Source organism: Piliocolobus tephrosceles, chromosome 5 (assembly GCF_002776525.5).
Source record: "Piliocolobus tephrosceles isolate RC106 chromosome 5, ASM277652v3, whole genome shotgun sequence".
NCBI lineage: Eukaryota > Metazoa > Chordata > Mammalia > Primates > Cercopithecidae > Piliocolobus > Piliocolobus tephrosceles.
This window is the reverse complement of record NC_045438.1, coordinates 115985694-116005852: the sequence shown is the minus strand read 5'-3', so window position 1 is coordinate 116005852 and position 20159 is coordinate 115985694. Positions and strand designations below refer to the sequence as shown.

The 20159-nt window shown below is 42.7% G+C and overlaps 3 protein-coding genes across 13 annotated transcripts in view; 1 reads left to right on the top strand and 2 right to left on the bottom strand.

The window, feature by feature from the left end:
- CILK1 (ciliogenesis associated kinase 1) overlaps positions 1-10191 on the bottom strand; it is a 60421-nt gene extending 50230 nt beyond the window's left edge. For 2 of the 8 annotated variants that reach the window (XM_023223005.3, XM_023223009.3), the window contains exon 1: positions 9940-10191. The gene's annotated coding sequence lies outside the window, so the exon portion shown is untranslated. Of the gene's footprint in view, positions 1-113; positions 150-1843; positions 1983-5026; positions 5139-5195; positions 5281-7415; positions 7493-9939 lie in introns of those variants that run through there. The other 6 variants (XM_023223006.3, XM_023223003.3, XM_023223007.3 and 3 more) reach the window with 6 other exon arrangements.
- Positions 10192-10307: 116 nt separating this feature from the next.
- FBXO9 (F-box protein 9) overlaps positions 10308-20159 on the top strand; it is a 37032-nt gene continuing 27180 nt past the window's right edge. The window contains exons 1-2 of one of the 4 annotated variants that reach the window (XM_023223014.2): positions 10308-10474; positions 19728-19811. Coding sequence is in view for 1 of the 4 variants with exons in the window: in XM_023223011.1 (XP_023078779.1) it covers positions 14128-14130; positions 19728-19811 (87 nt within the window). In the remaining 3 variants the exon portion in view is untranslated. Of the gene's footprint in view, positions 10475-13998; positions 14131-14288; positions 14528-19727; positions 19812-20159 lie in introns of those variants that run through there. The other 3 variants (XM_023223011.1, XM_023223013.1, XM_023223012.1) reach the window with 3 other exon arrangements.
- Positions 13669-14189, bottom strand: LOC111549811. Its single transcript, XM_023223015.2, has one exon. The coding sequence runs from the start codon at positions 14127-14129 to the stop codon at positions 13671-13673; it is 459 nt and encodes a 152-aa protein (XP_023078783.1). The 5' UTR covers positions 14130-14189; the 3' UTR covers positions 13669-13670.

The window sequence follows — 20159 nt, the reverse complement described above, 5'->3', positions numbered from 1 at the left end:
GTTTGTTACATAGCTATACGTGTGCCATGGAGGTTTGCTGCACCTATTGACCCGTCCTCTAAGTTCACTCCCCTTGCCCCCCTGCCCCACAACAGGCCCTGATGTTCCCCTACCTGTGTCCATGTATTCTCATTGTTCAACTCCTGCTTATGAGTGAGAACATGTGGTGTTTGGTTTTCTGTTCCTGTGTTAGTTTGCTGAGGATGATGGCTTCCAGCTTCATCCATGTCCCTGCAGAGGACATGATCTCATATCTTTTTATGGCGGCGAAGTATTCCATGGTGTGTATGTACCACATTTTCTTTATCAAAGCGTACTTCTCTTTAACTTTGCACAGTGAACAAGACTTGACAGTTCTAGCCTGAAATCTCTGAGTATACGACATTAGCATATGGAGATTCCATGCTGTGTGGACCAGAGATGGCACACTGGCACTCTGGGGGCTGAATCCCAGATTTAAAAATAAGGAATTTCAGCCTGGTGCAGTGGTTCACACCTGTAATCCCAACACTCTGGGAGGCCAAGGGTGGCAGATCACTAGGTCAGGAGTTCGAGACCAGCCTGGCCAAAATGGTGAAACCCTGTCTCTACTAAAAACACAAAAATTAGCCGGGCATGGTGGTGTGCACCTGTAATCCCAGCTACTCGCAAGGATGAGGCAGGAGAATTGCTTGAACCAGGGAGGCAGAGGTTGCAGTGAGCCGAGATCACGCCACTGCGCTCCAGCCTGGGACAGAGTGAGACTCCGTCTCAAAAGAAAAAACGGAATGTCCTATATAAATCCCGATTTGGAGCCACCTGAGGTCCTTAGCTCTTCATGGTAATAAGAAATGGAAGAAATGTCCCCACCTCTTCAGGCTGGGTGTGTGCTCTGCAGCTCACCACAGTCCCCATTTTTTCCTTGTTGTCACTTGCCATTTTTTTTTTTAAAGCTGTCCTTTTTTGTGTGTGCCTTCATAGCCACTTGTTTTACTGGATGAAAAATATTTCTCTGTTCCTATGCCTATATCAAAAGTGACAAAGTAAAAGCCTGAAAAAAAAAAAAAAAAAAAAAACACCTTATGCTTAAAGAAAAATTGGAAGGGAATAAAAATTGTTCTTTTTTAGAAGAGAAGAGAAATTTCTTACTGTTTGACAAGCACACACCCAGCTTCCTTGAGTCTTTTATTTTCCTCCTCTGCCCTGACAGCATTTAAATTCAGCTTCTGGTACAGACAGTTAACACTGCTTGAGAAATGAATGGAATGTAGCAGCCTGTCCATTACCTTGAGAATTAGCATGTATTTCTAACTCGCAGTATTTCTAAATTCTACTTTGACTCTAAGAATTCACTTGGATAAATCATTCACTATAACGAATCTACACTTAGCACCCTAATATATCAAATATGCCCAAAACATAGTAATTTTAGTAGCATGTACATAGTACTATTATAAGTGCTTATGCATATATTATTAGTATATTTAACCCTCATAACTCTACCAGGTAGGTACTATTACTATTATCCCTATTTTACAGAGAAGGAAACTGAGACACAAGTTACATGTCTAAGTTATACGACTAATATGGCAGAAATGAGATAGGAGCCCAGGCTGACTGTACCAAACTTAAGGAAAAGGTTTCAAAAGATCATGAAATCTTTGGAGGATCTGAAAATGAGAGGAACAGAAGTAGTACTTTGTATCTCAAAGCCCAAATATGGAAACCAGTGATATGGCTATGCTCTTTTTGGCTTCATTCTACAATTAAACATCAGCGAATCCACTGGAGCCATCAGCAGCACCAACATGCCCACGGTGGAGGCAAAGTGAGGGACTGGTCCCAGTTTCCACTCAGCACTGACCTGCTGTGCCTCGGGGCATCTCTTGGTCCTTGGGTTTACTTTCGGTGGAATCAGGGCATTGGACTTGCTCTAAGGTGGTTTCTTCCTCTAAAGCTGCGTGATTCTGTGACTCTGTATCAGGAATCGAGCTAGCATTTGTCTAAGAAAAAAACGGATAAATGTTTCTGCTTTTTGCATCACATGAACAAAGGTTAGCGGAGAAGACAGTGCCACCGAAGGACCCCGTATGCTACACACCTTTCTTTCAAGAGACGCACAAGCACCCCAGTGCCTCAGTCAGGCCCCAGTGCCTCAGCCAGGCCCCAGTGAACATTAAACATCAATTCCTTCTCTTCCGAGCTCACACATCACATCTTCCAAGCCTCCTGCCCCAACCCACACATATAGATCCAGAGAATGGCCCCTCTCCCTTGATGCCATAGTGCCTTGTCCTCACCTCACTGCCGGCCCCTTCCCCGTGGCAGTGACCTGCAGGTGCACCCTCTGCTTCATCCTCGACACTCTCCAAGATTCCTTTATCTTCGTGTTCTCACTCCACTTGCAGTAGCAAGTCCTCAAAGAGTGTTTGAAGGGCCCAAATTTGAGTTTTAGTCTTTGCTATTTATTTTCTGTACCACCTTGGCTAAGTACCTCAAAATTCTCAGTGCTTCTATTTTGTCATACGCAAAATAAAGATAAACTGTTGGGCCCAACTAAAAGTTTGGAAGTTCTGAAGTGGAAGAACAGTGAATACTATAGAATAGCTGGGGCAGGGAGGCAGCCTAGGCCCTCCCACAACAATGCCAGGACGACTGAGTCTCAGAGAGTCACAGAAAGGCCCCTCCATGCGGTCAGATCAGGCCTCTGGCCTTTGGGTAAGGCTATACCCAACTAACAAAGAAAGACAGCTTTATCTCTCTTTCAAAGAGTTCCAGCAAACCTCTGAAGTCAATGTTAGGATGTTCCTGGCTAGGTGACACTGGGGAAAACCTTCCTGTGATTTGCCCCAATTCCCTCCCCTCAGCTTCAATCCTCGGTGCAGGCAAAGAACATCTGCTCAAGGCCAGCAGCTCGCATCAGGTGCCTTGCTCATTCACAGCCTAAAAAACGGAGGCGAGGGGCAGGGAAAATGGTAGTTCATTCTTTATTTTGAAACCTTAATCAATGAATTAATGCCATCATTACACATTTTCTAAGACAGAAGACAAAAAATTACAACAAACTTGGCGTTCTCTGGGAGTTGTGGTTTACCAGGCCCATTGACACCATTCAGTTCCTTAGAAGAAGCTTGTCTCCCTTTGCATTAATTATCTTACATGGAAAATATTCTGTTACTTTCATTTATCCTCCTGGGAAAAGTGGATTATATGCAAAATCATTAGATGACCCTTCTCATGGTACTTCCGAGTTCCATTTTTACCTTTACAGATTTATAATCACACTTTGTATTCTAGGTTTGAATGTGTCCTAACTTTACAAAAGTCAGTGAACACTGTTAATTTCTTTTAAAAAGTTACTAGAAATAGTACATCTGGGTTTTTATTTTTCTCCTGGACCTAATTCTTCTGCCTATGGACATTTTAGCAAGAGAATCTTTAAAGCATTTTGCCTCTTGGACTACTGCTTTTTTTCTGCATAAGGAATAGTAGCTACAAAGCCAAAAGGACCTTCTTTACATGGATCTTGCTTTGTCTTTACCTTGACAGAGGAGTGAATTAAAGATGCATTCAGCTATTGCATCAACTGGATGCTAACAAGAGAAGATAATCCATTACATGATGTGCCCTCTTCTGTGCCCCAGAAACTGCTTCATACCTTTACCATCCCTCTCCTCTTTGAATCCCAACTTCTGAAAAAAGAACTCATCCTGCACTAGGTCCTTAATCCTATGAGAAGCTTCCACAACTCCCTGTCGCTTCTCTTACAATATCAAAGGTGCTCATGCCTTGAACCTTAAAAAAATTCTTCAATCGCTTGCAGATAATTTTTAAACTAGGACACACAGTTGGCTTTGGTGGACTGTAAAGAACTGATGTAAAGGTGAAATGTTAAAAAAATAAAAAATAGCCAGAAAAACAAACCTTTACCCTGACATGTGTGAAACTGTAGATGAGCTAGATTGAAAGTCCCCAGCTTAATGAAAACTGCCGAGGGTGGCAACAGTCCTGCTTGCCTGTGTTTCAGGGGTGGGCAAGATAAGGGATAGTGAAGATAGGGGAGTGACTAACAGCATATCACATACAAGTTCATGTAGATAATAACTTTCATGATATTGGCAAATAAGTAGCTGGACATTACACAATAATACTTTACCTTTCTGGTTCTAAAGCATTATCTTTTATGGTAGTTACAAAGTCAGCCACATATTATCAGTATCTATATACATATTACAACACATTTGACAGAGGAGCTGATCTCAGGGTAAGATGCTTTCCTAGCATGTATAAAAAAAATCAAAATGAATTAACGTAAAGGAAGTAAACTAAATGTAAAAATAAAATAGGGCAGGGATCAGCACACTTTTTCTGTGAAGGGTCAGTAAACAGGTTAGGCTTTGCAGGCCCTCCATGTCCGTCACAACTTTACTCTGCCATTGTAGCATGAAAGGAGTCAAAGACAATATGTAAATACATGGGCACGGCTGTGTTCCAGTACAAATTTATTTACAAAAACAGTCAGCAGGAAGGATTGGCACACAAGCCATAGTTTGTCAAGCCCTGAAAATGAGGAAACCTCCCAAATAAGCAGAAGCACTTTAGTACTCTCCATAAAATCCTCATTTACCCGTAGGTTACAGGGCTACATACAAGCTATGTTTAACCTTAGAATATAAGCTCTGTGAGGGCAGAAACACTGCTGTGTTCACAACTGTATTCCCAGTACTTAGTTCCCAGAGAACTGGCATAGTTGGCACAAGTACGGACTCACAATAAAGACATGTTGAATGAATTAACTAATGAATGAACAACTTATGGAGCTTCAAAAGGCAATCCTGACCATAGGTGATTTTCCTATACTACCATGTCCATCCTCACTGCCATCCTGTCACGCCCCACTTCTTTGCAAACTGGACAACTGTATTGGGACTATGGTACCAAAATTATGACTCCTTCTAAAAACTTTTACACTTATTTAGGAAAAAATTTGCTTTTCAACAGCTAAGATAACATGAAGGCATGTATATCTTACATTTTTCTCACTCACCTTTGTCTTAGTTAAATCATTCTCTAGGAAATTCTCCTTTAAAGCAAAGGCAATGTCCAAGAGGGCAAAACCATTAATAACGATCTTCGGGGAACCACAAGTTCATGCAGCTAGTAACTTTCATGATATTGCCAAACATGTAGCTGGGCATTACACAATAGTACTTTACCTTTCCGGTTCTCAGGCATCATCTTTTATGGTAGTCACAAGGGCAGTTACATGTTATCAATACTTTATCACAGGTCATGCTTCACCTATAGAAAGGTAAAAAAATAACTCACACTGATCTCTCCTAAAAAAAAAAACGTGTGGTTCTCATAAGCTCTGGGCCATCGTTGTACATTTATCAAGTGGCTACTAAGGGTTCTTGACATGGTGGGAAAAGCACCAAATGAAAAGTCAGGCACCATTTTGGCCCTTTCATTTCAAAAAAAGTGAGTGAGGATGACAATCATTTGCTAGGAACTACAAGTTCAAGCAGATAGTTACTTTCATGATATTGTCAAATACAGTTGGACATTACACTACAATACTTTATTGTTTGGTTCTGAGGCATTATTTTTTATACAGCCATGATTAGCTTATTTAAAGATAAAATATAACTGAATGCTAATTAATATAGATTTGAATGCTAAATTCATTAGGACCTATGTTCAAAGCCTAATGTTGAAGAAACTTCAGACAATAGAGTTATAATTTTTTTTTTCTGTAAAGGACCTTAATGATTATTCAACATCCTCACTTTATAGATGAGATCCAGAGACCCAACTAAGAAGAACAGAATCCTTGTTATCTTCCGAGTAACTTTTTTTTTTTCTTTTGAGACGGAGTCTCGCTCTCGTCACCCAGACTGGAGTACAGTGACGCGATCTCGGCTCACTGCAAGCTCCGCCTCCCAGGTTCACACCATTCTCCTGCCTCAGCCTCCTGAGTAGCTGGGACTACAGGCGCCCGCCACCACACCTGGCTAATTTTTTGTATTTTTAGTAGAGACAGGGTTTCACCGTGTTAGCCAGGATGGTCTTTATCTCCTGACCTTGTGATCTGCCCGCCTCAGCCTCCCAACGTGCTGGGATTACAGGCATGAGCTGCCTCGCCCCGCCCCGAGTAGCATATTTTTTTAAATGTGTGAATATAATACATGTTTTCTAGCCAACTAAAGATGCATCAAATGTTCCCCCACGTTCCCCTTAGTAAAAAGCATATGAATATTTTGCTAATCCTGAGCCCATATAGTTTTTTTAAAAAAAGGGGAGCAGATCTTTGAAGATGTGCTATCCTCAAACTCAAACATGACTTCACATGTCAACATATGCTGGATTTGATTTCAGCTTGCTCAGATGAGTGCCACGACAAGACACTCTTCCTACCCAGGAAGACTTTCAAAGCACAGTGAGTCAGGTACTTAATGTGCAACGATAGTTCAGTTTCCTTGGAAGAAAATCAGGAATAGAAGCCTACTGTTTGGGTTGAGCGTTTCCCTAAAACCTGTTGAGTAGTAGTTTTTCCTAATATTGGACAGCAGTTCACTAGGAGCAGACAGATTGAATGAGGATGCCCACATCAACCTTGGTTACCATCTTGACATAGACCTGAGCTGCTGCTTTTACTTCTTTGGTTGCAATGAAAGGCATCTCTGATTTTCTTTCTGCCACAACATTTCTCTTTCTGCCACAACATTTCCTTAGCATTTTAATGCAATTCACCCCAGAAAATGATCTGTTTCACTAAATTCTTTTTACTAGGTAATTTTCTAGAACATATGTGTTTTTATGAGGAAGTTAAAACTGTATTTCAAAGGTAAGCACAACCACAAACTAAGATACAATTATACTATAATCCCAAAACACGTGTATAAGTCATCTGGCACATACCTCTGTTTGCACATTCTCCCTGTCAACCACGTCAGCCATAAACACTGAGGTCCATAGATAGGAGATTTCTAATACTCTAAACATAGGCCCTTCTCAGAAAGTGACAGTTATCAAAGACCACAGGTGAAAGACTCAACAGTTAAGTGAGATACTATTCACAGGCTTTCAGATCAACATACAGAGGGGTCATTAGACCCAGAATTCTCCCAAGGAACCGCCAGGCAAATACACACACTCACACAGATCCCACAAGCAGAAAAATGCATTTTATCAGGGCAAACATCAATAGAAGGGTTAGGGACCACTCCAGCTCTGCAAGATCCTACAAAATGAAACCGAGGAGACTGCTGCAAGAGCAGCAGTACAAAAAAAAAAAAAAAAAAAAAAAAAAAATTAAGCAGTAGTGTTCCTGGCAAGGGTCAGATGGAAAAACAGCAACAGATCCCAGAAGCAGAGCTGCAGCCAGGAATAACCTAAGCTCAAGCCATTTTAAGTAAGGGCAGGATAATACTTACTAAGGATTCACTGCATGGTTACCCTGGTTCTCTAGGCCTCCAGGCTGAGTGTTCAGGAATTGGACTCTGTTAAGTTACTGTCAAGGGACAAGCAGACCTTTATCAGGTATATGCTAGTTATGGGTAGGCACTATAGACCATCTTCACACTACAACTCGGGGGTGAAACTGGGGGGAAGCATTTTCCCTATTTTGCATGTGAGATTAATACTAGGAGATTTACAGAAGGCCACACAACTAATAAGTGGAGTCAGGCCCTTGCCCCAATTCTGCCGTACTTCAAAGCCCATGATACCACATTACCATGCATAAAATATGGTTCCGGCCCTAAAGAGGCTTAAATTAACCTAAACCAATTGGAGATCAATACAGCCAGTATAATGAAGGGCTAACAAACAAGTATCCTGAGAAACAGAAAGAGAAAATACTGTAAGAGAAGTAGACTTAGGCTCCTCTGAGGACAGGTAGGAGTCACACAGGAGGGTGAAGAGAAGGGAGGGGGTTTCTAGGGAAAGCACTATGAGCAGTGGCACTGCGGGACATTAGCAGGACAGCGAGAAAACCAGACTGCTTAGAGTGCAAAGATGCATGCTGAAATGAAAAGAGGATTTTAGACAGGAAGGGCGAGGCTGATAGGCCTTGAGAAGTCAGGCATAATATTTTAGACTTGAGATAGTACATAATGGAGAGAAACTGAAGGTTGCACATCCAGAATAGACACGATGAGGTGGTCATTTTAAAGATTAGACAGGCAACAGAACACTGAAAAGACCAGAGGGAAGCTTCTCATTCATTCATTCAGCAAACATTTAATGAGAGCTTACTAAGAGTCAGGCTTGGGAGGCTGTTGCAGTACTGCAGGAGAGGAAGAGTGAGGACTAGATTAGAATATAGAAGGAGGGATCTATATAAAACATATTTCAAAGGTCTTGATGACTCATTGATACAGAGGATGAAGGAAATGAAGGAAAAGATGGTTAAAGATAATTCCAACGTTTCAAGATTAATGTAATTTCCACAGTACTCGGAACCTCAAAAAGCAATAAGAATAACAAACAATAAAGTATAAAAAGGGCTCTGATGATACTGAACAGTCAATAAATAAAACTCCTAAATGGCTTGTTTGACATCCTAGTAGCTCATTTACACTTAGTCTGTGGAGAAGAAACTTCAGTGAAAAGACCTTTTTTGTGTGATTAAATGCTGAGTTCCCTTGGCAAGGACAGCAGGGGTCTGCCTAATCAGACAGGCTTCATCAACCCTCCAGCAACCCCCTCCACCATCTGAACCTAGACTGGTTTCATTAGGAAATGTGGCCGCCTCGCCGCTGCCTGGCCGCCAGTTTTGACTTTGGAGAAGGGGACAAGGCAAAGTGGAAACGGAGAAATAAAAAGCGGGCAGGGTCATTTAGAGAATGGGGAATGGTACGGGATGTCATTTTAAATAAAGGATCCCAGGACTGCTTTCCTTTCTATGCTTACTTCCTAGTGTTTTACAAGTCCTGATCTCAAGTAGATAGGAAAGCCTTAAAGAGTCTTTACCAAATTGTAGCGCATTGTTCAGAAACTATTTTAAATGTGCATATTTATGCATATATTAACTCCCAGCACAGTTCAGCATATGAGACACAAATTCTTCTTAATAATTTATATGTTGACTACACAAATTTAAAGCTCATTTAAACTTTATATTCGGCAATGGTGCCATTCACTATTGAAGCACACCCTGAAACCCCACTCACTGGGAAATGTGAGAAATGAAAACTGTAACTATCAAACTTCTGTTACTACAAAGAGTTCTCCCGGTTTAAAAAAAAAACAAAAAACAAACAAAAAAACAAAAAAACCACAAGCGCCAATACTTTAGAGAAATCCAGCCCCGCTTGTAAAATTCAGTCTGGAAATCCCTCAGCCTAGCCCATCTCCAGCAAAAGCAGGTCTTATTTAGTTATAAGTGGAATGGAATACTCTTCTCTGCAGAATGATGCATTAGCTACCTTACATATAAGTCCTTAATGTTAGTGTCAAAGTCAAACTTTAAAAGGTTAACATTACAAAAGAATCAGTTGTTCTGAAAAATCCTTCAATATCCATCTCATAACAGCTACTCAGATTAATAAGAAAGAAGTCAGAGCAGAAAGAAATCCAGTAAAAAAATGGTTGCAAAATAAGTACGCGAGGATTTTTGCTCAGACCCCTTGTGGGACAGCCAAGGGCCTAGTCAGGGAAATTCCAAGAGCAAGTCCTCAACGTGCCCCGCAACGAGGCTTCAAATGGGCTAGGGTCTTCCCTCTCTTTAAGACTAAAAGATAATCACCCATCAAAATCCTCTAGGCTCCGAGTTTTCATACCAGGAAGGAGAGAACCATATGATCGCGGAAAGAAACTATAACCCATTAGCCTCTTCCTGCGCCTCCGATCCATCACGGGGCCACCGGCCAGCGGTCTCCCCGCCGCCCCAGCCCAGCAGCTACTAAAGTGACAGGTTGCCCGGCATAAGCCCCCAAATCCCGGAGCCCCACTTACTGGCGCCGCGAACTCAGGCGGGGGCCCGCCCCTGCGGTGAGCGCAGCTCCTCGACGAGTGGGGCACAGCCGCCAGCTCCGGAGCTGGAAATGGGGACAATCCCTGCTAAGACCGGCCGAGGGCTCCGTGCAGGGACGCCCGCGAGGTCCGCCGAGTCGCACGGGCCGCACGGCGCATGGTAGTGCAGCAGGAACCCGGCCGTTTTCTAGCCTCCGGCAGGAAAACAAACAAAAGGCTGGGTGGCTTCTACTGGGGACGACCGGCTGCTTTCCCTGGGAAAAGTTACCCTGCAGCTCCCCTCGCTGGCCCTGCGCGTCCCTGCACCTCGTCCCGTTCGCCTCTGCTCGCCCGGCCGAGCCGCGCGGCGCAGCTCTGGGCCAAGGGCCGCACAGCGCCCAGGGACCCCTAACGCCTGCTGACCACAAGGCTATCTCCGACTCCAAACGAACGCCTCGTTGCAGAGCGGCTCGATCAACCATCAAGACTTAGAAATATGGAGGCTGTCGATGGACGTTCTGAGCACATTTAATGAAAGGTAATCGTTGTGAAAACATTTTTCTTAATTGAAAAAACGTAGCTGAGGTGGAACGTCATTAATGCCACCTAATTAAGTAATCAGTGTCACTGAATTGTATTCAAAGTGGTTAAACAGCAAATTTCATGTTACCTTTATAGAAAAATAAAATGAAAACCCAACTGATTGTTAGCATTCCTTTGAACTCTTAACAGTTTTTATGTTGTTAGCAAATAGTTGTAAAGACTAGACTCTTCTCCAGATGGGAAACTGACTCTAGTCAGATATCCTCTACACAACATGTTAGATTCCCTATAACTAGTTAACAATCTAACTAGTTAACTAATCTAACACTAACATGTAATTTTATAACAAATTCATTTATGTCATAAGTGATATTGTAGACATTACCTAAAATCATCTTTATGAGGCTACAGGGCTTTGAATAAAGAAGTTGCTTCCAGGTCCCTGATTTTTAAATTTACATAATTGTTCTAAGCCAACAGTTGTTAAACATTAGCGGGAAGCATCAGAACCACCTGGAGGACTTGTTAAAACAAATATCTGGGCTGCACTCTCAGATTCTGGTGCTAATGTTGCTGGGTCACATGGCCATAAGCAACACAAATTTAATCAATAAAGCAGTAACTCTAACACTTCGTGGACTGTTCGCTGAGTTTACAATTCCCAGCTGATCATCATATCAGTTTTTTTCTCACTATTTTTATTTTTTAATTCTACAGACTGAAGATTGTTTTTTACTGAAAAAATCTATACCAAGGCCTGAATCCCTCTCTCCTCTTGATCTTGTGGAAGAAGCATGCAAGATATAAGATAGTCAACCTTCTTTAGATTTCCTCTCCCAAATGGAAAAAGGTCTTCTGGTCACATGACATATGTATAACATTGATATCTACCTTTGTGCTTACCTATTTAACAGCCAGCCCATATGGCAAATGAAAACTGAAAATCATTATCAGTGAAAAGATAGATAGACATGACAAGGAATCTAACAAGTCATATACTACTGCCATGAAAAGCAATTTCTAAAGTAAAATGATCAGTTTTAGTCAAATTGTCCAAGCAGGTCTACTTGGCAAACAGAGGTCTACCTTTTAGCAAGAGTCCGCTAGGCTACTAAGTAGCTTAGATCAGTAGTTTTGGTCTCAGGAAATTATCATCCTGTAAATATAATATGAGAATATAACCTTGTAATGAGGTCTAGTGTATACTGTGGAATTGACTGAAAATAGAAAATTAGTAGCTATGAAGCATAATAGTGTTTTAATGCTCAATTTATCTTTACAAATATTATTTTATTAAGCTTTAACTACTTACTAGAATAAAAGAAACCATCTGTGTAATTGACCAGGCTATTTTAAACTAGCACTCAACATTTTAAATGAAACATATTTGTTCTGAAACTATTTCAATACTTAATTCTCAGTTTGTTAAAGAATCATATTTATCATTTTATTCTATTGTAAATCTTTAGATTTAACCTTTCCCCCCAATTTAAATTTCAAAGTCCAAATTTAAGGAGTTCTTTGGGACGAAATTTATCCCTAAAAAGATTTAAGCCCTGGAGTCTCCTTTAAAACTAAAAACTTAAATTTTTGGCTTCTTTTAAACACTAAGGCATCTTTTATAGGTACCTGACTTACCGTGCAAATAAAAACACACGCATCCGAAGGGTGGATCCCAATATTAAAACAAGGCAGGCCGGGCGCGGTGGCTCACGCCTGTAATCCCAGCACTTTGGGAGGCCGAGGCTGGTGGATCAGGAGTTTGAGACCAGCCTCACCAACATGGTGAAACCCCGTCTCTACTAAAAATACAAAAATTAGCTGGGCTTGGTGGCGTGCGCTGTAATCCCAGTTGCGAAGGAGGCTGAAGCAAGAGAATCCCTTGAACCCGGGAGGCGGAGGTTACAGTGAACCGAGATGGCGCCACTGCAATCCAGCCTGGGCGACAGCGACACTCCGTTCCAAACAAAACAAAACGTGGCATTTGGATTACCTTATTGTAGCTCGTTCTCCCTCCCCTTCACTCTCTCTCTCTCCCCTCTCCCCCAGCACTTTCACCTCCATTTCTGTTCCAAGGATGTACTACAATTTTTTTTTTTCAGACGGAGTCTCACTCTGTCGCCCACGCTGTAGTGCAGTGGCGCGAACACTGCCACCTCCGCCTCCCGGGTTCAAGCGATTCTCCTGCCTCAGCCTCCTGAGTAACTGGGATTACAGGCGCGTGCCACCACGCCCGGCTAAGTTTTCTATTTTTAGTAGCGACGGGGGTTTCACCATGTTGGTGAGGCTGATCTCGAACTCTTGATCTCGTGACCCACCCGCCTCGGCCTTCCAAAGTACTGGGATTACAGGCGTGAGCCGCCGCGCCCAGCCGATGTACCGCATTTTTAATCTCTCCAGAGTAGAATGGATTAGAAATTTAAACTCTGTAAACTCGTTGAATGTTTGGAAATCTATTAGTTCCTGGCACCAGTAAAAACTTTAAAAACTCAGTATATGTTTGCTAAATGAAGGTAATATGAAGCCTGTCAGTTTTCACAGGCGAACCCGTAGTTAAAAAAGATTTAAATTGTGTAAAAACAAAGTATCACCTGACAAACAAGTACATTCACTTGAGAAGAAATAAGGTAGTTTGGGCTTTAAGAGGTGAGGCGGAGGACCAAGTGTAAGTTCCGGTGCTCAAACCTGAGAGGCCGACTACAAATCCCAGAGTGCCTCGCGGGCGCCGTCTCCACGGCACTTGGGTTTCAGGGCCATGGAGTCGCAAGCCCTTCTCTCACTGCATTATGGGATCTGTAGTGAGACGTGCCTTGAGTTGGCTCTTTCCTCCTGCTGGGCAGCAAAGCGCGTCTTTTCCTCAACCTCCAGGCTGTCTGTGCTCTCAAAAACTTTAGTCGTTGTAACGACTGTGACTGTTGAGAAGTTTGTATTCCCGCATTCCTGGCGCGGGACTCTAGCCAGAGGCTCCGAGGACTTTGTTGCGACTGTCCCAAGCGTCCAGTTCGATGCTTTTCAGGGCGGCTTGCCTTAGGGGCCCACCCCTAAATTTGGGTTGTAAACATTTTTGAGGTAGTGCTTGTTCAAGTTCGCTTAAGTGTTCACTTAGCCCAACACGCGAGTTGAGCTTGAGGTTCGGCACCCGGGCAGCCGCACCCAGCGTCAGGCGCGCGCACACAGTGGGTCCGCGACCCCTAGCCTACCACGAGGCAGCCCGCGGGGCTGGGTGGCCGGGCAGCGCACACGGGCAGCACCGACACTGCGCATGCTCGGCGCGTCGGCGCAGGTTTGCGCAGCTGAGGGGGCAGCACCGCAGCGGCGTCCGGGGTCTCCAGTAGGGCTGACGCTCCGGTGTTCGCATAATCCCCTGCTTCGGCTGGCAACGGGCGTCCCTCCACTCCCCGAGTCCCCGGCCGCCGCCGCCACCCCAGCGCGCCCCGATCTGGCCCCCTGCCCCGCGAAGATGGCTGCCGTACGCCGGGCCCGCAGTTATTGCCGCTGCCTGGTGCGCTTCTCCGACCGAGAACTCTGCTAAGCTCTGCTGCAGAGACAGGCAGGAGTAGACACCCAGACACCCAGCACCCCTCCTCCGGGGGGCGGTGCAGTGGAGGCACGGAGAGCCCCTCGAGCGCAGCAGGCCGCCCCGCCAGCATGGTAACCTGGCCAGGGGGCTCGGGGGTGGACGCCGCGGGGCGGGAGCGCGGTGTGCAGGAGGGGCCGGGCCTAGGGCTGGGGGTCGGCGGGGCCTCTGGGAGGAGTGGGAGCTTCACGGCCACCACCCGTTAGAGGGCCCTGGCCTGACAGTGAGTGCGTCGGGGGGCGGGGGTTGCCAACCCTGGCTTCTCCCCAGGGTTCCTTCCTGCTGAGGCTCCCCAACCCCCGCCGGGCTCTATGTGAGGAGGAGGGTTTGCAGGACAACCGGGGAAAATGCCCCTTCTCGGCTCGCTGAGTATGTTGAACCAGTCTCGGTCCTCTCGAGGGATTTTATCAGAAGCATTGAGCATAGATTGAGGTGAGCTGTCACAGCGCCTGAATTCGGAAGGGAGCTCTGGTAAGCGGAGACACTTGTTGATTGTTCTTCTGCCGAAAAGCCAGGCCCACAGACAGGCCCTGCCGGCTCCTTGAAGAGCCCTGGATGGAGGACGCATTTACCCCGCGAGGCGTCAGTTCCCTGGGTAGTATGTTGGCAGGTGGTCCTGGCGGAGTGGGATTGGAGGGTTCGTCTCTGCGGCGTCGGTGCGGTCCAAATGGAGAGACTGAGCTAGGTTGCAGAGTTTGACAGCGCAGATTCCATGGGACTGTTCCCTACTGGAATACGTCTTCTCTGCCCTATACCTTCCTTTGGTTTAGAATACATTGTTCATCTGAGAAACTAATCTCTGACTGGGGCTTAAAGAATCAGGGATGAAATAATTCCAAACGAATTAATTTATAGTAGACTCACATATTTATTGCATAAATGAATGGCTGAATTTATTTTTATTAAATTAACCTGGAGGATAGAAACGGCGTCAATTGCCCCTGCTCCTGAACTCTTAGAAGTAGTTCTTTGACCAGGATTCAGCACTTAGCCTTTATGAGTTTATTAATCCCACCTGTGAAATGGGAGTAACATGATGAAGACATGGGCTACTCATACACATGAACTAAAGTGAAGGTGATATTTAGGTCAAACTCGATTATGAAAAATAAAAGGAAAACTTCCAAGTGGTAACTGAGGCCCTACTTATTTCAAGTAGTGAATTGACCAAATGTCAACTCAGCCAGATTCCAGATGTAATAGTTTGTTTTTGTGATCATACTGTCAAAATCAAAGTAAGAGTGGTTTAGAGTTCCACTATAACACAGGGGAGAAGAAAGGTACTGTCTATATTACACTTCTCCCATTTCCTTTCCTCATCCTTCAGATACACATTATCCACATGACATTTTGTCAATTCAACCAATATTTTTGAGTACCTATTATCAGCCTGGCATAGTGTGAGACTCTGGTACAATACTAGATCTTCAGTAGAACCAAACCTGCAAGGTGATTTATGATAAACTTTTAATCAGAGAATGTCACATATGAAAAGGGACCTCAGTAGATCACCATATCTCTTTATTGATGTCCCACAGACATGACAGCTGAGGCCTAGACAGGCCTTTACTACAAATCAAGCAATGTGTTTGGCCTTATGGTTACAGAGGTAACTGAGATGTGTTCCTGTCCTCCATGCCTTAACTCTAGTAAATGAAACAACCAACCTCAGTACACATGTTGTCATAAAAATAAGCACAAGTGTTATGGGAACACAAAAGAGGCAATTAGAAAGGCTGAAAAATGCTTCTAAGATGAACCCTGAGCTGAATCTTTTTTTTTTTTTTTTTTTTTTTTTTGAGACGGAGTCTCGCTCTGTCGCCCAGGCTGGAGTGCAGTGGCCAGATCTCGGCTTACTGCAAGCTCCGCCTCCCGGGTTTACGCCTTTCTCCTGCCTCAGCCTCCCGAGTAGCTGGGACTACAGGTGCCCGCCACCTCGCCCGGCTAGTTTTTTTTGCATTTTTTAGTAGAGACGGGGTTTCACCGCGTTAGCCAGGATGGTCTCGATCTCCTGACCTCGTGATCTGCCCGTCTCGGCCTCCCAAAGTGCTGGGATTACAGGCTTGAGCCACTGCGCCCGGCCCCCTGAGCTGAATCTTGAAGCATGAGTAGAAATAGCTAAGTGAGGAAGAAGGCATTCCAGATAGAGCAAGCAGCTTATGCAAGCCAACTGGACAGAGCAGGGGAAGCTCTTGAAGTCAGTTTAGAATGACTACTAGGCAAGAGTTAGAAAACTAAATTACAAAAGATACCCCACAGAACTCAGGTCCCCTCCCATTACCTCTACTTAGAGTTTACAATAATAAAGCAGACTCTTACTTGAGAAGAGAGAAAAATACACTTCTCAGTGGGATTTATACATTCAGTCTTTCATTACATACTTTCCTGCTGGTGGTGGTCTTAGTAGGAAAATCTCCCGACTTGAAGAGACTAAAAAGCAATGTATTTGACAATACATTAATCCTTAAATTTTCCATTTTTCTAGAAATTCATCTGAGTTCTTGATCTCATTTATTTCTTCACAGATACATGCTTTACAGTGTGCCTAGCATTTTACCATATACTAACTGGTTCAAGTATGAAAGGCGCCTCTGCTTTGAGTCTGCTTGCCAGAGATAAGATAGGAGGCAAGGCTAATTTATGTTCTGTAATATAGTGCAAGTATATCTGGTAGCTGTGTTAAAGATGTGTGTTAATATAAATACCGCCCCCCCCACCCCGTCCTGACCCGAAATAACATGACTAAAATTTGCAATTGTAAAACTTACCATCTTTGGAACTAGTAAAATTAAATGGGTTTTATTATTGTCTAGCTAAGCTTTAAGGTCATTTCCCTGATTGCCACATTTCTTTACAGTAAGTGTGGAGCAAGTTTCATTTGCTAATAAGTCTATTAGCTAACAGACTGAGCTGAGGCAACATGCCATTTTCACTGGAAGGTAGGATTTAGTTTAATTTAGCAAACATTTATGGAGAACAAAAGGATAAAATGAAAGTTATCTGACTGAAACCTCTATTAAGTCCCAAGTCACACACAGTAATTCCAGTCTAGCTTTATTCCACTGAAGCCAATCCAATATATAAAAATTTGATTTATAGACAGATAAAATAGAAGGGGTTTCTTTACAAAAGCATTTACTATTAAAAGTCTGACTAAGAAGCTTTCCTAGTACATATAAAATACACAGAAGTCTTATTTGCATAGAAAACATTTAATAACATGCTAGCTGTATTAAAAAAGTGACATCATCTTATGGACTATATTCTTTTTTTTTTTTTTTTTTTTTTTTTTGAGACAGGGTCTCACTCTGTTTCCCGGGTTGCAGAGCAGTGATGCTATCTCGGCTCAATGCAACCTCCATCTCCCAGGCTCAAGCAATCCTCTCACCTCAGCCTCCCAATTAGCTGAGACTACTGGCGTGCACCACCATGCCCTGGTAATTTTTGTAGAGACAGGGTCTTGCCATGTTGCCCAGGCTTGTCTCAAACTCCGGGGCTCAACCAATCCTCCCACCGCAGCCTTCCAAAGTGTTGGGATTACAGGCATGAGCCACCATACCCTGCCTGAACTATACTTTCTTAAGTGATCCATGAAACAAAAACTATCTGCTACAGCCAGGCATGACTGCACAAGCCTGTAGTGTCAGCTACTCAAGAGGTGGAGCAGAAGGATCTTTGGAGCCCAGGAGCTTGAGGCCATCCTTAGGAGACTCTGTCACAAGAAAACAAACTATTGGCTGAACTCCATAGGACAGCTAAATGTTACTATTTTCTGAAACAAAGTTGTTATTTTTAGCCACCTAACAATACATTTTAAACTAGAGCCCAGTGAATTTATTTATTCTACAGTATCAAAAAAAATTCAAGTATCAAGTTACATCTGATTGGCATTGTTAAACTTACCTGTGAAGAAGGTATCTACAAAGAAGCAATGTTGTATTTCATTAGCATGAAACATTATAGTATTTTCTGTTTTAGTACTTGTAGAAGTTTATGGACACTAAAATTATTTGGGCTTTTTGCCTTAGACTCAATTATGTTTAGAATATCTGTCACAGCACCTTGTCAACTGCATTCCAGAACATTTCTCCTCCTGATGGAAAATACAACATGACCTATGAGGTAGTCTTGCAAAAGAAAAAAAAAATCTTGGCAAAATCTAATCTAGCCTCTCAAGATCCAGCCACAATTTACAGAAAATAAGAGTAAGAGGTCAAAGGAACATATTTATTGAAACTTCAGCAAAATCTAGCTTCTACAGAAAAACAACCCAGTTTCATTCCAAATAAATTACAAGAAAAAAGAGTGAGGATTATAAAAGACTTGAGACATATCAGTCAGTTACAATGTGGACTTTATTTGAATCTTGATTTCACAAACTGAAATATATGTAATTTACATATGACATCTTGAGAAATATGAATACTGTGACTCAGTATTTGATATAAGGAATGACATTGATAATTATTGAAGTTGGGTCATGAGTACTTAGGGATTAATTCTCTTTAAATATTTTTCTCATGAAAACTTTAAAAATCTTGTAGAACTAAAAGAATACCAAAGATGTTCCTGTTTTATTTCATTTTTTCTAAGAAGAAAAAGTGAAAATAATTTTTCTTCCTTTTTTTTTTTGAGATGGGGTCTCTGTCATCCAGGCTGGAACACAGTGGCTCTGTCTCTTTTCACTGCAACCTCCATCTCCCAGGCTGAAGCAACCCTCCCTCCTCAGCCTTCCAATTAGCTGGGACCACAGGCATGCACCACCACGCCCGGCTGATTTTTTGTATTTTTAGTAGAGATGAGTTTTCACTATGTTGACCAGGCTGACCTTGAACTCCTGACCTCAAGTGATGCTCCTGCCTCAGCCTCCCAAAGTGCTGGGATTACAGGTGTGAGCCACCACACCTGGCCAGAAGAAGAGAAAATAATTTTTATTATAGATTATCAGTAGTTATGTATATTAATGAAGGATTTGGCTTCATTTAACTAATTAGATTAATCATAAATCATTTATGAATAGTAATAAACTTGAATTGTTACTTTTTATAACACAGTTGGCCCTCTACCTGCAGGTTCTGCATCCTGGGATTCAACTGTGGATCAAAAATATTTGGGGGAAAAAAAATAATACAACAATAAAAAATAATATAAATTACGAAACAATATACTACAAGAACTATTTACATGGCATTTACATTGTGTTAGGTATTATTAGTAACCTAGAGATGACTTAAAGTATATAAGAAGATGTGCATAGGTCATATGCAAATATGCCATATGAGGGACTGGAACACCCAGGGATTTTGGCGTCCTGGGGGCTCCTAGAACTAATCCCCTGTAGATACTGAGGGACAACTGTAATTAAATTGATTTTTGGATGGATGCAACTGATGTTAAATTTGGCAGGGGCGGCAAGGAGGGGAATGTTAGGATTCACGATAACGTGAGTGCTGTGGTTTGGAGTAGAGAATATGCTTTTCAGACTCATTTTCCTTTGGAAATTAATAGTCAGGTCTCAAGTGCACCCTACAGCCTTGCTACTCTAAGTGGATTCCACAAAGTGTTGACAGTATGGTACTAAATAGCAAGTGGCTGAATGGGAAATGTAGGTTACAGAGGGCAACTGGTGTGTGTATATTTCTGATGTTATTTGGGTTTTTTTTCCCCTCAGGCAGAAGCTGAGGAAGATTGTCATTCTGATACTGTCAGAGCAGATGATGAAGAAAATGAAAGTCCTGCTGAAACAGATCTGCAGGCATGTTTCTTCAGTTGTGTCTTTGATTTTTATTCCATTGTTCCCATACATATGCAGAAATTGATCATAATCATGGGTATTTGTAGGTTATTACTGTTTGCATTGACTTTAACTGTTTTCTTACTGGTTTGTAGAATACTCAAACTATGTTATGGCTTTGTGAAAAGAAGTATCAATAATGGCTGCTTGTAGTTTAACATATGGGTTTAAAGTATTCAAACTAAGGCTTACACATGACTCAGAACCCATAATCTTAAAAAGATTGATGGGTTTGACCACCTAAAAGTTTAAAACCTGTGTATAAGAAAAGGCAAGGCATCATAAATAAAGTTAAGAGAAATAGCCAAC

What these genes read in the sequence shown, in the direction of transcription:
- LOC111549811 (XM_023223015.2), bottom strand. Translation starts at nt 14,129, where the DNA reads ATGCTGGCGGGGCGGCCTGCTGCGCTCGAGGGGCTCTCCGTGCCTCCA.